Source organism: Chiloscyllium punctatum, chromosome 1 (assembly GCF_047496795.1).
Source record: "Chiloscyllium punctatum isolate Juve2018m chromosome 1, sChiPun1.3, whole genome shotgun sequence".
Classification (NCBI taxonomy): Eukaryota; Metazoa; Chordata; class Chondrichthyes; order Orectolobiformes; family Hemiscylliidae; genus Chiloscyllium; species Chiloscyllium punctatum.
The window spans coordinates 106,236,717-106,254,953 of NC_092739.1; the positions used below are offsets into that span (position 1 = coordinate 106,236,717).

General features: G+C 42.4%; 1 protein-coding gene across 1 annotated transcript in view; it reads right to left on the minus strand.

The window, feature by feature from the left end:
* Positions 1-18,237, minus strand: part of dnajb5 (DnaJ heat shock protein family (Hsp40) member B5) — an 86,945-nt gene that overhangs the window by 34,028 nt on the left and 34,680 nt on the right. The window contains exon 3 of the mRNA XM_072571747.1: positions 7,490-8,100. Within this exon, the coding sequence (XP_072427848.1) occupies positions 7,490-8,100 (611 nt within the window). The remainder of the gene's footprint in view (positions 1-7,489; positions 8,101-18,237) is intronic.

Consider the following 18,237-nt stretch of genomic DNA (forward strand, 5'->3'; position numbering starts at 1 on the left):
TTCAGTGACTTTTACTCTAGTGATGGAGAGGGATAAGTGTGCACTGCAGGGCAAGAGTTATAGCTGGGGCAGGGAAATTATGATGCGGTGAGGCACGACTTAGGATGCGTGGCTTGGAAAAGTAGGCTTCAAGGCAAGGGCGCAATTGATATGTGGAGCTTGTTCAAGGAGCAACTATTGAGTGTCCTTGATAAGTATGTACCTGTCAGGCAGGGAGGAAAGGGTTGTGTGAGGAAGCCGTGGTTTAATAAGGAATTGGAATCCCTTGTTAAAGGGAAGAGGGCGGCCTATGTAAAGATGAGGCGTGAAGGTTCAATTGGGGCGATTGAGAGTTATAAGGTAGCCAGGAAGGATCTGAAGAGAGAGCTAAGAACAGCAAGGAGGGGACATGAAAAGTCCTTAGTTGGTAGGATTAGGGAAAACCCAAAGGCTTCCTATAGGTAGGTCAGGAATAAAAGAATGACTAGGGTAGGAATAGGTCCAGTCAAGGATAGTAGTGGGAAGTTGCATATGGAGGCTGAAGAGATTGGGGAGACACTGAATAAATACTCTTCGTCAGTATTCACTCAGGAACAGGACATTGTTGCCGATGTGAATACTGAGTCACAATTAATTAGAATGGACGGCTTTGAGGTATGTTGGGAAGAGGTGTTGGAAATTCTGGAAAGGGTGAAAATAGATAAGTCCCCTGGGCCTGATGGCATTTATCCTAGGATCCTCTGGGAAGCAAGAGAGGAGATTGCAGAGCCATTGGCCTTGATTTTTATGTCCACGTTGTCTACAGGAATAGTGCCAGAGGACTGGAGGATAGCAAATGTGGTTCCCTTGTTCAAGAAGGGGAGTAGGGATAACCCTAGTAACTATAGACCTGTGAGCCTCACTTCTGTTGTGGGCAAAGTCTTAGAGAGAATTGTAAGGGATAGGATTGATGAACATCTGGATAGGAATAATGTGATCAAGGATAGTCAGCATGGTTTTGTGAAGGACAGGTCGTGCCTCACAAACCTTATTGAATTCTTTGAGAAGGTGACTAAGGAGGTGGATGAGGGTAAAGTGGCAGATGTGGTGTATATGGATTTTAGTAAGGCATTCGATAAGGTTCCCCATGGTAGGCTACTGCAAAAAATACGGAGTTATGGCATTGAGGTTGAGTTGGAGGTTTGGATTAGGAATTGGCTGGCTGGAAGAAGACAGAGAGTAGTAGTTGATGGTAAAGGTTCATTTTGCAACTGGAGTGCAGTTACTAGCGGTGTTCCGCAAGGATCTGTTTTGGGACCATTGCTGTTTGTCATTTTTATAAATGACCTGGAGGAGGGGCTAGAAGGTTGGGTGAGCCAGTTTGCGGATGATATGAAAGTCTGTGGAGTTGTTGACAGTGAGGAAGGATGTGTCAGGTTACAGCAGGATATAGATAAGCTGCAGAGCTGGGCAGAAAGGTGGCAAATGGAGTTCAACGTGGGTAAGTGTGAGGTGATTCACTTTGGTATGAGTAACAAAAAGATGGGGTACTGGGCTAATGGTCGGATACTTGGTAGTGTGGATGAGCAGAGGGATCTTGGTGTCATGTACACAGATCTCTGAAAGTTGTCACCCAGGTAAATAGTGCGGTGAAGGAGGTATATGGCGTACTGGCTTTTATTAGTAGAGGAATTGAGTTCTGGAGTCCTGAGGTCATGTTGCAGTTTTAGAAGACTCTGATGCAGCCGCATCTGGAGTATTGTGTGCAGTTTTGGTCGCCATACTATAGGAAGGATGTGGAGGCACTGGAACGGGTGCAAAGGAGGTTTACTAGGATGTTGCCTGGTATGGTAGGAAGATCGTATGAGGAAAGGCTGAGGCACTTGGGACTGTTTTCATTGGAGAAAAGAAGGTTTAGGGGTGACTTGATAGAGGTGTACAAGATGATTAGGGGTTTAGATAGGGTTGACCATGAGAACCTTTTTCCACGTATGGAGTCAGCTATTACGAGGGGGCATAGCTTTAAATTAAGGGCTGGTAGGTATAGGACAGATGTTAGGGGTAGATTCTTTACTCAGTGAGTCGTGAGTTCATGGAATGCCCTGCCAGTAGCAGTGGTGGACTCTCCCTCTTTATGGGCATTTAAACAGGCATTGGATAGGCATATGGAGGATAGTGGGCTAGGGTAGGTTAGGTGGGCTTGGATCGGCGCAACATCGAGGGCAAAAGGGCCTGTACTGCGCTGTATTTTTCGATTATTACAACTATTCAACAAAATATTCTAAGATTCTGACAAGTGTTAAAGGCATCGGGTAAGAATGAGACTATAAAACACCAATTGTCTTAATATCAGAGAATATTATCGCAGTATCACTAATTAAAAATTCTACTAAAAGGAAGCAAGTGTGGTTGATGAATATATAATGGTCATTGAAGAAATGACCTGGATGGGGCAACCACATTAAGATAAGGCATGGTAGCAGAAATCATTCATTCAGCCCATGGGGTCAGCTTGACTGGTCATGGCTGATCTGATAATTCGCAATTTTAATTTCCTGCCCCCAAACTCTGACCCAGTTATTGATCAGTCTGTCCCTCTCAAGCTTGAATATGCCTAATGACTCAGCCTCAACAGCACCCTATGATAAAGAATTCCACAGCTTCAGTACCTTCATTACCACCTTTGAACAGGTTTCATCACTTATATTCAAATCTTAAATTTGTAACCCTTTATTCTGAGATAACACCCTCTGGACCTGGATTCTCCCACAAGGGAAAGCAGCCATTCTGCATGTGCCCTGTCTTTACGAACCTTAATTCAATACGGTAACCTCTCATTCTTCAATGCTCCAATGAGTACAGACCAAATCTACTCAACTTCACCTTGTAAGATGGTCCCTCTATACCTGATTTCAGGTCATCTAAACTTCTTTGGATTGCCTCCAATGTCAGAATATTTCGCTTAGATAAGGTGCCCAAAGCTGTTCACAATATTCCAGTGGAGATTTTTGGCAAAACTCCCTGACATTCATTCTCCATTGCCTTTGAAATAAAGGCTAATATTCTGTTGCCCTCCTGTTAACCCATCAAACTTGGATTGTAGCCTTTTGCGATTCATGAACTTTAACTGGCACTAGGTGTAATGAAATTGTAGACACTGATTTGAAGGTGGTAAATCATGCCTCATGAACTTGATTGAGGTTTTAAGAAGTAATAAAGAGGATTGACGAGGGCAGAGCAGTGGATGTGATCTATATGAACTTCAGTAAGGTGTTTGACAACGTTCGTCATGGGAGCCTGGTTAGCAAGGTCAGATCTCACGGAATACAGGGAGAACTAGCCATTTGGATACAGAATTGGCTCAAAGGTAAAAGACTGAGGGTAGTGGTGGAGGGTTGCTTTTCAGACTGGACGCCTGTGACCAGTGGAATGCCACAAGAATTGGTGCTGGGTCCACTGCTTTTCATCATTTATATAAATGATTTGGATGTGAACAGAGAAGATATAGTAAGTCTGCAGATAGCTCCAAAATTGGAGATGTAGTGGACAGCGAAGAAGGTTACCTCAGATTGCAATGGGAGCTTGATCAGTTGGGCCAGTGGGTGAAGGAACGGGTACGGAGTTTAATTTAGATAAATGTGAGGCGCTGCATTTTGGAAAAGCAAATCTTAGCAGGACTTATACACTTAATGGTAAAAGGTATGGAGTGTTGATAAACAAGGAGACCTTGGAGTACAGGTTCATAGCTCTTTGAAAGTAGAGTCGCATGTAGATAGGATAAAAGGTGGTGGTGTGTGGTATGCTTTCCTTTTTCGGTTAGAGCACTCTTGGAATATTGCGTGCAATTCTGGTCTCCTTCCTATCAGAAGGATGTTGTGAAACTTGAAAGGGTTCAGAAAAGATTTGCAAGGATGTTGCCAGGGTTGGAGGATTTGAGCTGTAAGGAGAGATTGAATAGGCTGGGGCTGTTTTCCCTGGAGCGTCGGAGGCTGAGGGGTGACCTTCTAGAGGTTTATAAAATCATGAGTGGCATGGTTAGGACAAATAGACAAGATCTTTTCCCTGGGGTGGGGAAGTCCAGAACTAGAGGGCATAGGTTTAGGTGAGAGGGGAAAGATATATGCTGAGCAAAATCAATGTAGTGTACAAAATTCCATGCAAAGACTGCACAAAACACTACATAGGAAAAACAGGAAGACAGCTAACGATCCGCATCCTTGAACACCAACTAGCCACGAAACGACACGACCAGCTATCCTTAGTAGCCACACATGCAGATGACAAGCAACATGAATTCGATTGGGACAACACTACTATTATAGGGCAAGCCAAACAGAACAGCCAGGGAATTCCTAGAGGCATGGCACTCATCCACAGATTCTATCAACAAACACATCGACCTGGACCCAATATACCGGCCACTGCAGCGGACAGCTGGAACTGACAACCGGAAGCGGCAGAGACAAGCCACTATAAATGCCGGAGGAAACATCACATAAGCGCTTCACAGGAGGCTACCAAGCACTGAGGATGTCACCTAGGCAGGGGACGAAACGTTTGCAACACAAATTCCCAGCTTGGCGATAGAACCACAACAACAAGCACCCGAGCTACAAATCTTCTCCCAAACTTTGAAGGGGAAAGATATAAAAGGGACCCAAGGAGCAACTTTTTCAGACAGAGGGTGGTGCGTGTATGGAATGAGCTGCCAGTAGCAGTGGAGGCTAGTACAACTGCAACATTTAAAAGGCACCTGGATGGGGCTATGAATAGGAAGGGTTTGGAGGGATATGGGCCAAATGCTGGCCATGGGGTTTAGAGATTAGGCCTAACATATGACGATCAGCTGAGGATCCTGGGATTGTAATTATTAGAGTTGAGAAGGTTGAGGGGAGATCTAACAGAAACTTACAAGATATAATGCATGGCTTAGAAAGGGTGGACGCTGGGAAGTTGTTTCCGTTAGGTGGGGAGACTAGGACCCATAGGCACAGTCTTAAAATTAGGTGGGGTCAATTTAGAACAGAAATGAGGAGGCATTTCTTCAGCCAGAACTTGGTGGGCCTGTAGAATTCATTGCCCTGGAGAGCAGTGGAGGCCGGGATGTTGGGTGTCTTCAAGGCAGAGATTGATAAATTCTTGATCTCATAAGGAATTAAGGGGTACGGGGAGAGTGCAGGTAAGTGGAATTGAAACGTCCATCAGCCATGATTAAATGGCAGAGTGAACTCGATGGGCTGAATGGCCTTGCTTCCAATCCAATGCCTTATGGAGTTATGAGGTTAGGATATCAGGTCAACATGGACCAGTTGGACTGAAGGGGGTGTATCTATGCTGTACATCTCTATGACTCTAAGGTGTGGAACAAAGACTAATATTTTCATTTTGCACTTTACAGATATAGCAACCAGGGTCAGTTTCTCTACAGTATAGATGCCAAGGACAAAAAGGGTGATTATAGATACAGTCATAGCAAATAGATGGGAACTAGACTTGGAACACAAGCTAAATTTCTGACTAACAGTTAAGAGGTGGGGGGAAAATGTTGGTTAGTGACACATTTGGAAACGTGAAAATTTGAACATTGTGGTCATAGAGTCATAGAGATGTACAGCATGGAAACAGACCCTTCGGTCCAACCTGTCCACGCCGACCAGATATCCCAACCCAAACATTTCCCACCTGCCAGCTCCTGGTCCATATCCCTCCAAACCCTTCCTATTCATATACCCATCCAAATGCCCCTTAAATGTTGCAATTGTACCAGACACCACCACATCCTCTGGCAGCTCATTCCATACACGTACCACCCACTGTATGAAAACGTTGCCCCTTAGGTCTCTTTTACATCTTTCCCCTCTCACCCTAAGCCTATGCCCTATAGTTCTGGACTCCCCGATCCCAGTGAAAAGACTTTGTCTATTTATCGTCTCCATGCCCCTCATAATTTTGTAAACCTCTATAAGGTCACCCCTTAGCCTCTGACGCTCCAGGGAAAACAGCCCCAGCCTGTTCAGCCTCTCCCTATAGCTCAAATCCTCCAATCCTGGCAACATCCATGTAAATCTTTTCTGAACCCTTTCAAGTTTCACAACATCTTTCCGATAGGAAGGAGACCAGAAGTGCATGCAATATTCCAACAGTGGCCTAACCAATGTCCTGTACAGCCGCGAAATGACCTCCCAACTCCTGTACTCAATAGTCTGACCAATAAAGGAAAGCATACCAAATGCCTTCTTCACTATCATATCAACCTGCGACTCCACTTACAAGCAGATATGAACCTGCACTCCAAGGTCTCCTTGTTCAGCAACACTCCCCAAGACCTTACCATTAAGGGCAGAAGTCCTGCTAAGATTTGATTTCTCAAAGTGCAGCACCTCGCATTTATCGGAATTAAACTTCATCTGCCACTTCTCAGCCCATTGATCCATCTGGTCCAGATCTTGTTGTAATCGGAGGTAACCCTCTTTGCTGTCCACTACACCTCCAATTTTGGTGTCATCTGCAAACTTACTAACTGTACCTCTTATGCTCGCATCCAAATCATTTACGTATATGACAAAAAATAGAGGTCCCAGCACCAATCCTTGTGGCACTCCACTGATCACAGGCCTCCAGTCTGAAAAACAACCCTCCACCACCACCCTCTGTCTTCTACCTTTGAGCCAGTTCTGTATCTAAATGGCTAGTTTTCCCTGTATTCCATGAGATCTAACCTTGCTAATCAGTCTCCCTTGGGCAACCTTGTCGAACCCCTTACTGAAGTCCATATAGATCACATCTACTGCTCTGCCCTCAATCTTCTTTGTTACTTCAAAAAACTCAATCAAGTTTGTGAGACATGATTTCCAATGCACAAAGCCATGTTGACTATCCCTAATCAGTCCTTGGTCATGTAAACTGCAGCTGCAAATCCTTTTAACAATGTGTTTGTGAATGAAATCATGGGGCAACTCACGAGCTGGTCCATAGCCGATTAACCAAGTCACAAGTTAATAACTGTCTCGGTTGGGCTAGTGCAGGGAAAGATGATAGCGTATTGGGACGAAGCAAGGGACGGGTAACAAACCAGCTTCAAAAGCATGGGTTTGTGATAATAGCTGTGTGCCTTACTGAATGATTGGGTGGAAAGTTATAATTCAGCTTCTGGCTTTTCAATTCACTGGCTCATGAATGGCTCAGTGGTTAGCACTACTGTCTCACAGAGTCAGGGACCCAGGTTCAATTCCACCCTTGGGTGACTGTGCAAACAACAAACACATTCCTTGTTTTTGTGTGGGTTTCTTCCAGGTTTTCTCGCATAGTCCAAAAATGTGAATGTCAGGTGGGTTGGCCATGCTAAATTTCCCAGTGTCCAGGGATGTGCAGGCTAAGTGGATTAGCCATGGAAAATGCAGGCTTACAGAGATTTGGGGAGGGGTGGTGGAAAGCTCCTCAGAGGGTCGGTAAGGATTTGATGTAGCTATTCTATGATTTCAAGATAGCCTCTAAATCATAGGTTTAAAAAAGAAAGCATATTTGTACTTACTTCCCTAAGAGTGACTTTCACGACATAAACTACATTGGATCCATCTCTCTTGAAATGGAGATGAGGTTTGTCTTTCAGAATAAAGACAATATCAGCTGGGATGTTGTTTGCTGTTTCATCACCTTCCCGGGGGAACGTGATTTTTGTGCCCTCTTTCCAACCTTTTTTAATAACAACATTCAGAATCTTGTCTTCGGTCCTTGTGGTTCGGCCATCTGGGTTCAGCCGTCTACGTGTGATCTTCATTCTTTTAGTACAACCATGGTAGATTTCTTCAAGGGATACTCTAAGTTCATGAATGACAGGGGGATCCTGTATCTTTCTCCGAGTATGGAGGGAACCTGGATGCCGCCGATGAAATCCATTCATTCCATTGAAACCAAAATGGTTAAATGCATTGAAGGGATCATGGTCGTCATCATCATCATCAATGTCCATGTCGTCATGAATAAAGTCAGTAGTCATTCTAGAGCGTCCTGGAGCGCCAAAGAAAATATCAAACGGACTGGAACCACCAAAAAAGGATGCAAAAGTGGCATGGGGATCACCATGGAAAGTGTAGTGGAACGTATTGCCAGGGCCACCTGTAGAGGCTCCTCCAGCCTTCAGACCTGTCACATAAAACAGATTACAAACAAGTTACAAAGACAATCCATAGATTACCTCATAATTACAATGTCATATAACTTAGAATGGATTCAGCAAGGAATAAATGATGCAATGCTTAAAGTACTACAACATCCTACTGGATGAGTTATTACACATATCTTTGTGGTTAATGGAGTAATAAAGGAGGAGAATAGTGAACCTCATAAGAAACTATAGTCTAATGTTCTATGAAGATAACAGGACATTCAGATGTTTTGCAGCTAAAAAAAATTTTAATGAAAGGACTATGGAAAGTCCTCTTAAAGAGGTAATTTAGAAATCCCTTTAACGCTCAAAATAGACTGCTAAATTCTAATTACTTGCATAATGCTTGTACATTTCTGTATTTGATTGTATAAATTTGGTTTTATGAAGTTCAGCGGCTAAATCTGACACTTAATGTATATTTACGAACAAATGCCCAAGAGCCAAAATAATTGATTCTCAAAATTTTTCCAAAACAAATTGACTGCCCCACTTTTATATCATGAAATCTTTTGGATTCTGGACAATTACTATTATATTACAATGTCTGACAACCTTGATTAAGAACAAATTAATTACACCACAAGCAACAGATCACAAAGTCACTTTAAACAACTATACAGCTTTAAACTTTAAAAATAATGTTTCACATGCCTGCTATATATCAACTGAAAGACAGACCAATTTGTTGAGTCCCTAAAATGGTTTTACCGATTTATGCTCAGCACCCAAGTTCAAGAGAACCAACTATTCCTAATTTTATATGCAGAATTAAAACACTTAAGTTGAATGAACACTAATGCAGCACACTCCTGCTGCCACGGTCAACTGGGTTATATTGTGAAATCCAAATGCATTTTGATTCACGCGCATTGTCCTGGGTCTGATCAACACTTCCAGTGAACCAATAGCTTACATTCAACAAATACACTATAATTTTTCAGATAAATAGCGATGATAATTTTTACCATCACAGCATAGCTAAAGTTATTAGTTAAGGATTACACAACAGCAAAGTTAAATATTTACATGACAGTGTATTGTAGAACTAAACCATGATTGAACATAAATGCTTTCCTTAAGCAGATATGAACCCATTCTACATATTTATACTTCATTAGTGGCTTAAAAGCTCTGACCAGGTTAATAAACAATAATACCAAAACTTAATATAGATTTACTTATTAAAATTAAATAGAATTTAAAATTATGATAAAGGGAGCAAGGAGTTTCATGGAGCAAAGACTAATTCTGATCATTTCAACATGGGTGAATAAACAGATCATGCCCAGTGCAGATGGATTTCTTAAAAGTGAAACATCATTTTATTTTTTTGCATAAATTTTTCTCTTTTCCCTTTCATCTAAAATCCCTCTTCTACCTTTCTTCTGAATTAGAGACATATCTTTTTCCCTCAATATAAGCATTATGTAATCCATTTTAAATTATCTGCAGACTTCAAAAAAAAAGGACTTTTCAAATTCTCAGTGATCACAAAAGTTCCTTAAATATTCAACAAATGTGGAGAGCTTTGACAATTATCTTAATAATTTTAATGTTAAATTGCTAAAATAAAAAGGAAATTCACAAGAGTCTGGAAATCTGAAACACTTTAAATAGAATGAGCAAGTGGTTATTGTATACCTACAGTTTTGGGAGAGTTAAAAAGATTCTTGTCTGCTTCCTAAAGAAAAGAAAATGATTTCCATAAGACTCAACTTGTTGCATCTGTCAAAGGAAATCAGAAATTTCTACAAATGCTCTCACTAATTAGCTGGCACCCAAATATAGTTCGTTAATTGCTTTCATTGAAAAGTCAGCTGAAATCAAGACTTACCCCTGTGGTGCAAGTGAAGTTTTTTTAAAATCTGACTTAATCTGGAGTCTTGGACGTCAGTCTAATATTCTAATGTTTTATTGCTTCAACAGTCAAAGTGAAATGATGTAACAGCACTTCATTGGAACTCCACAATTAAAAAAGAAAAGCATTATTTTGACTTAAATTATTTGGCCAAAAAAATTAGCCAATTATGTCAGAAGTGTGATCCGAAGCCTGCATCCTTAGTGTCCTCCACACCCAAAATGTGCTGCAACTGAGGAATTTCAATATTTCAGCCAGGACTGGATTTGAATGCATACTCTGTCTTAGAAATTCATTTGGTTGCAAAGTATTAAAAGCTAAATATGATGAAAGTAAAATATGGCAGATATCAGAAGTTTTAAATAAACAATGCTGGAGAAACTCAGGAGGTCTGGAAGCATCTGTGGATAGTAAATCAGAATTAATGGAAATGTTAACTGTTTCCCTCTCCACAGATGATGCCAGACCTGCTGAGTTTACAAAGTTCCTCCACCATTCTCTGAATTTATAACTGTACACCTTGCACTTAAATTTAAAATATGCTGATATTGGTTACTTAAAGCATCAAGGTAGTGCAAACTTAAAATTACTGCAATTATCGATTTGAGACTTCAATAAATAATATGTATTGTAGAAATGCTTTTTGAAATGGTTCTGTATCTGAATAATTCTGTAAATTTTCATTAGTACTGCTGTAGAACATACCTATTTATTTTATTACAACAAACTGCATTATCAACAGGTGTAAACCCATTTGGTCCTTGAACAATTTAGTGTTCTTGTGGCTGATCTGGTTGTGGTCATGTAGTGACTGGAATGAGGTCAGCTAGGTGGACTTCACAGAAGAAGTTCCCTGCTTGGACTAGAGTAACACTGAGTCCTCGCTGACAGATATAAACAGGAGTGTCAGAATTTCTGTTTACTCCAGGAGCTGGCTGGGAGCTAGTTGGGTCAGTGTTGTCTACTATACACGTGTAAACAAAGGGTGACTTGGTGACAGGATACCTGCCTTTGTGGAGTTTTCAGTGGTGAAGAGAGGGAAGCCTGACTCATTTGATCCAGTCCTTGTTCACAGGGCCCAGTATGTGAAAAGGAGGTGTTTTTTCTCAGACAAATGAAACTGGGGCAGATGAAAAGCAACAAGTAATTCTGCTGACAGTTGGTGTATCTTTAGCTTGTTTTAATGTGATTTAACCTCGCTAACCAGTCTACCATGAGGAACCTTGTCGAATGCCTTTGCCAAGGTCCATACAGATCACATTCATCGCTTTGCCTTCATTAATCCTTTTCGTCATTTCTTCAAAAAGTTCAATCAAGTTAGTCAAACATTATTTCCCACACACAAAGCCACATTGACTATCCCCAATTAGTTGTTGCCTTTCCAAATACACGTAAATCCTGTCCCTCCAGATCTCCTCCAATAAACTGTCCATCACTGATGTTAGACTCACCGGTCCATAGCTCCCTGGCCTTTTCTCACTACCTTTCTTAAATAATGGCACCACATTAGCCAACCTCCAGTCTTCTGACACATCACCTGTGGCTACTGATGATACAAATATCTCAGCAAGGGACCCAGCAATCACTTCCCACAGTTCTAGGGTACACCTAATCAGGTCATGGGAATTTACTCACTTTCATGCTTTTTTTTTGTAAATATATTTATTAGCAAACTTTTTTAACTTTACAAACATATAAAATTATTGGAAAATACAAATCAATAAACAAATATCAGTATAATAAAAAGAAAAAACACCAATTTCAATACAACTACTGTCTACTAATTACTAACCTACCCTATAAGACAAAACAAACCCTAACACTGTGCAAAGCAACACTAAATAACTAATAGATTAAAAAAAAAGCAAATAAAAAACCCCCAAAAAAACAGAATACAGAACAAGTATGCTCTACACAAAGCTCCCAAACAAAGGAATAGGAGCATTGTATATATACACATATTAACTCGGGAGACCCCCTCCAGGGCTCAGGGCTCAACAAACCTAAACATCCTGGTTAAACAAACGCCCTAGTTAAGATAGCTGACAAATCTATATCAAATTAATTCAAATAGGGCTGCCATGTCTTATAAAAATGATCCGTTGTGTGATGCACCATGTTTGTAAAAAGGTCCAAGGCAATGTGCTCCATAATTAATTTCTGCCATCCCAGCAAGCCCAGCGGGTTCTCAGACACCCAATTCATCAGAATGTTCTTCCGTGCACAGTATGCAAGAATATTAAAATAGTTTCTTCTCATACCAGTCTAAACATGGCAAATTCGGTAGACTTAAGAGGAGACATATTGGGTCTACTTTGACTTCAGTCCTCCCGCCACAGAGCTCCAATAAACATGGAGCCTGTGGCATGTCCAGAAGCTATGGGTAAGAGTACCTACACTTATTTTACATTTGGGGCACACTGAAGATGCCCCTTTTTAAAACTTCACCAGACGGTCCAGACCCAGATGAACTCTGTGCAGAACTTTTAACTGCGTAGCGCATGGCCTATTACAGATGGAGATCTTTCGAGCATTCTCCCATATGTTCTCCCATGTATAGAAGAGATCTCCACTCCTAGTTCTTGCTCCCAGACCTCACATAACCTGTTAACATCCTGCCAGGCCCTGCCACCCAGCAGGCGATAGAGGGCACTAACCAAAAGGGTGCTTGTGGAATGTAGCAACAACCTCTATGTATCGGGCTTATAGGGTTTAGTGAGAAGCATAGTCTTCTTCTGGATGAAATCCCTAACTTGAAAAAAACAGAAAAGATCTCTGCTGGACAACCGTATTTGCGGCTCAATTGCTCAAAAAACATCACAACCTCCTGCTCAAACAAGTCTCCCAAACTAGAAACTCCTCTCGCTGCCCATGGTTTCAATCCTGAGTCCAATCACCCCTGGTCGGAATCCTGGCATGCCAAGTATAGGCGTAAGTCTTAAATAAGACTTATATAAGACTTAAATAAGTCTTCTAACGCATCGCCCTCCATGCCTTGACTGGATTAATGACAATGGGGTTCCGGCAGTGGTCCATAACTGTCGTCATCTTATCCATGAGCAACAGGTTAATAAGAGGGCACTTCGCCTGGGAGGCCTCGATACCCAGCCATATTGAGTTCAGATCATTACCTACCCAATCACAGACAAAGGACAGCAGGGAACTCAATTAATACCTCCGGATGTCTGGGAAATGAATTCCTCCCCCTCCTTGAGGCAACTGCAATTTAGTAAGTTTGATGAGGTGCCGCCCACAATGCCAAAGGAACCAAACTACCCCATAAGCTTCCGTAGCGTTGACGTGGGAAACATTATAGGGAGCATATGCATGGGATAAAGCAAATGAGAAATAACATTCATCTTAATGAGAGATATTCGGCCCAGCCATGAAATTGGAAGAGCCTCCCATCTCTGGAGATCTCGCCTAATATTGTCGAGCAAGTGAACAAAGTTAGTCCAAAATAACAGATCAAACTTGGGGGTAATAAAAATGCCTAGGTATTGGAGCCTTGCCCGTGACCACTTAAAAGGGAACTTAGAGCCACCTTCAACTTATGGGACATCCTTGAAGTTTCCCCAAAGGCTCAGTCTCAGATTTTGCAAAGTTAACCTCACATCCTGAAATAGCCCCAAATGAATTGACACATTGTATCAAATGGGGTATGGAGGTCATCATGTTCGATAAAAACAGAAGGACATCATCCGCATAAAGTGTAATCTTGTGTGCCCTCGATCCCACTTCCGGAGTGGTTATGTGGATGTTCTGACAAATGACCTCTACCACCGGCTCTATCACCAACATAAACAACAGTGAGAGGGGCAACCTTGCCGACTACCCCTACCAATCCTAATAGTGATGATGACAGCCAGAGCGTAGCAATATAAAACCTCCACCAACCTAGCAAAGACCCCACTCAATCCAAACTGTTCTAAGACATAAAAAAAAAATGGCCATTCCACCCAATCAAATGCTTTCTCTGCATCTAAGGAAATCACCAACCCCTGAATTGATTGTTGCTGAATATGGTCCAAGTTTGTCAGTAATGTTCTAATATTATTAGAGGTCCTATGCCCCTTATAAAGCCTGTCTGGTCCTCTTTAACAATATGGGGTAACACCTTTTCCAATCTCAGCACTAGGATCTTAGACAGAATCTTGAAATCTGAATTAAATAAAGAGATGGGCCTTTATGAGGCACAATTCTCAAGAACCTTCCCCTTCTTAAGAATTAAGGAAATATTAGCTTCTCTCAAAGATGGTGGTAGGCATTCATGCATATAGGAGTGATTGTACATCTCTAACATCGGCCCTGACAGAATTCCTATAAACCCCTTATAAAACTCACCCGGGAGACCATCAGGGCCAGGCGCTTTCCCACTCTTGAAGTTGCCTGGTTGCTTCCTGTATCTCCTGAACTGTGAAGGGGACATTAAGGAGAGAGGCCTGTTCCAAGGTTACCCCGGGTCCAGGCTCTTAAAAAAAAAGGCCTCCATTTTAGCCTTCCTGTCCGATACAATTCAGAGTAAAAACTCCAAAAAGCCTCATTAATCTTTTTAGCATTGTATGTAAAGACCCTGGCACTTTCTCTGATTGCAGTAATGGATTGGGGAGCACCCTTTTTCCTGGTCAGGTACACTAAATACTTCCCTGGCCTATCTTCATATTTGAACAGCCTTTGTCTAGCAAAGCAAGTTCTTTCTTTGCATTTTGTATCAGTACTGAATTCAAAGCAGCTCAGAGGGCTGTGATCCGCTGTAGCTTAGTCACCGAAAGCCGCGCAAAATGTGCCGCTCGGCAGCTTTCAACTGCGTCTCAAGTAGACGTTGCTGTTCCTCCTTCTGTCAATTCCAGCTAGCTGAATAGGAAATAGTTAATCCCCAGCAAAGGCCTTAGTAGCATCCCATAGCATAGACGGACTACTAGCCGTGCCTGAGTTGATAGTCAAGAATTCCTGAAACTCCTTTGAAAAGTATTCCACAAATTTGGAAACCTTAAAGAGAAAAGGGTACAAACACCAGTGCCGCAAACCTAGCCCCTCACTCTTGGCCTGAACTTCTAAAAAGTACCGCCGCATGATCGGAGATAGCTATATTCCCAATTTTACAACCCATAAATCGAATCCAGAAGGGCTGAGGGAGCCAGAAAGAAATCAATCCTTGTGTGACATTTATGTGGGTTTGAAAAAAAGGTGAAGTCCCTGCCGGTAGGGTGAAGACATCTCCAAATATCCACCAGCCCCAACTCCTCGCATAAGTCAGCCACCTGCTTAGCCTGTGAAGAAATAGTTGGGGGCCCACAAGGCATCCTGTCCACTGTCGGATCCAAAAGACAAATCACCCCTTCTTGTGACTAAAAGAGAAACAAACAAATAAAAAATAAAGGGAGGCAACAAAGGACATCCACAAAATTTCCCATTATATAATGCAGTTTAAAAAAAAAGGAACAACTTATTCCAAGTTTCTTTCCCCCTTTCCAAAAAAGAAATTATTAGGGAGAAAGAAAGGATTTTAAAAAAAAAGGGAAAACATGGGGAAAGAAGGAAAAAAGAACGAACATTAAATAGATGGACTGGCCTGAAGAATACGGTTAAAGTGTCTACAAAGCTTTTAGCTTTATCAGCTGAGTCAAATGTATAAACTGAGTCCTCGTGGCTGAAATAGAGCACTGCAGGATTCCTCATGGAGTACTGGATACCCAGGTTCTTCAGCCTCTTTTTAAACTTCATGGAAGGACTTCCTCTTTGGAATTAAATCTGCCGAGAAATCCTGGAAAAACATGATTTTTGACCTCTTGTACAGTAGTGCCTGCAGATCATTTCCCAATAGTCTGGGGGCTTCTATAACTTTTTGCTTGTCCTTATATGAGTGGAAGTGCACTAGGATTGGGCAGGGGCGCTGCACCGGCCCTGATCTGTGCACTGTAACCAGATAATTCTCCTTCGCCCTGAAGAGCATTTAGAGAACTTGGACATAGTGCTTAAATGCTTCTCTAATGCAGTTATACGCGTTAGAAGGGAAAAATGTGTGTTAAAGGCACCCCAAGTGACCTACTTGGGCTCAGAGTTGACAAGACTGGATACATCCATTGGAAGATGAGGGCAATCAAAAGATGCTCCAGTTCCCATGTCTTAGGTCTTTCCTTAGGTTGGTGAATTATTAGGGAAAATTCATACATAACCTTGCCTCCATCCTGGCATCCTTACTTCTGCTATTGAAAAAGGGTCAGTCTTGGAAATGGTCTTGTAGCCAAGATGCAGTCTTAAGGGAAGTGAAGAAGCAGCTATTGTCATCAAAGGTGTTAGCACACTATTATTCCAAGCGAGATGTGGTACTGATATGCAATGCCTCCTCATACGGTATCAGAATAGTATTGGCTCACCAGTGGTCCATAGAGGAATGCTTCCTGGACTTTGGCTGATGCTAAGCAAAACATGCCCAGATATAGAATGTTGGTTTGGCAGTTATTTGTGGTGTAAGGAAGTTCCACCAATACCTTTATGATTGTAATTCTTACTAGTCATGAATTACAAACCCCTGTAAGGGCTCTAAAGTGGACAGTAGCATGCCACCTAGAGCTTAAGGTAGAATTCAGCCGTAGGCTCTTATTCAGTGTGTACAATTACAAGTTGGAACACAATGTGGGAGGCTAAGTGGCAAACGTGGATGCCTTGAGCTGCCTCCCACTGGCGGAAACACCACCGGTGGTGCTGTCACTAGAAGAGCCTGTACTGGTATTAACCTTTCTGGATACCCTTATTGTTAGCGGTGACAATATCAGACTGTGAAGATCCTGTTCTGGCAAAGCTGAAACAGCTGTTGGCGATGGGGGGTGAAGCAAAATGGCCATCACAACCAGGATCGAAACCTTTTGGAACCTGGCAAGAATAGATCACTATAAAGTATGACATTATTATAGGGAGCATTAGTGATTGTCCCAAGCAAAGGTTGCCACCAGATACTGGCTGAACGCTACAGAGGTTTCCAAAATGTTGGTGAGAAGTTATGTCTGGTGGCCAGGATTGGATCCCGAAATAGCCACATTAGTGGTGCGGTGCTAACAAGGACAAAAATTACCGCTAGCAGCTCCCCCCCATTCATGCCGACTCATTTAATTTTTTTTTAGTGAAAGAAACAAGGTGCACTACTCTTTATTCAAGTTTCTACCACCAGGAAGAAAGGAAACACCCAAGTGGCCTGTGACAAGCAGTGCCCTTCACATCAAAGGGCAATGCTGTGTGATCAAACACTGAAGGGGAGGGCAGGGATCAAATCAAAATAGAGTTGGAAAGGGAAATAATGCACTCCACTCCCTGCGGTGCCCACCTCTCCCTGAACAATTCCAGGGTGTTGGTGGAGACCGCGTGCTCCTTTTCCAAAGACTCCGGGCTCTAACGTAACCGTGGAAGAGGGGCAGACAGTCGGCCCTAACGACCCCCTCCACAGGCCGCTGCCTGGACCTATTTACGGCCAGTCTGGCCAGGCCGACTCGTTTAATTTTTTTAAACTGGTCCAGCTCCGAGCGAACAGAATCTATGATGTTCCTGTTTTTTTTTCCCCCTGTTTAATTTTTTTTCTTTTTTTCCCCCCCCACACTACTGTCTAACTACGGTAGTGCTTATTTTTTCACCAGCACCCATGTGTGTGTGCAAGTGTGAGACACAGTGAAAGACACAAGGTACACAAATCTTTATTCAAATTTCCACCACCAGGAAGAATGGAAACACCCGAGTGGTCTATGACAAGCAGTGCCCTTCACATTAAAGGGCAATGCTGTGTGATCAAACAATGAAGGGGAGGGCAGGGATTAAGTGAAAATAGAGTTGGAGGGGGAAATATTGCACTCTACTCCCTGCAGTGCCCACCTCTCCCTGAACAACTCCAGGGTGTCGATGGACACCGCATGCTCCTTTTCCAGAGACACCCAGGCTCTAACATAACCGCGGAAGATGGGCAGGCAGTCGTCCCTAACGACCCCCTCCACAGCCCGCTGCCTGAACCTATTTATGGCCAATTTGGCCAGGCAGACACATTTAAGGTTGACAACGCCAGTCCTTTCATTGGCTGTAGGTTCTTAGTCATTGAGAACACCCATTCAATATGGTTGGACGTGCACAGACTTCATTCATTGTTTATCTTTCTTCCCACCTATCTGCTCCACCCTCCTCTCTGATCTATTAGTATCAGCCCCCACCCTCATCTACCTATTGCCTTCCCACCTATCTTCCCCCCCAACCTTTTATTTATCTCTCAAATGCC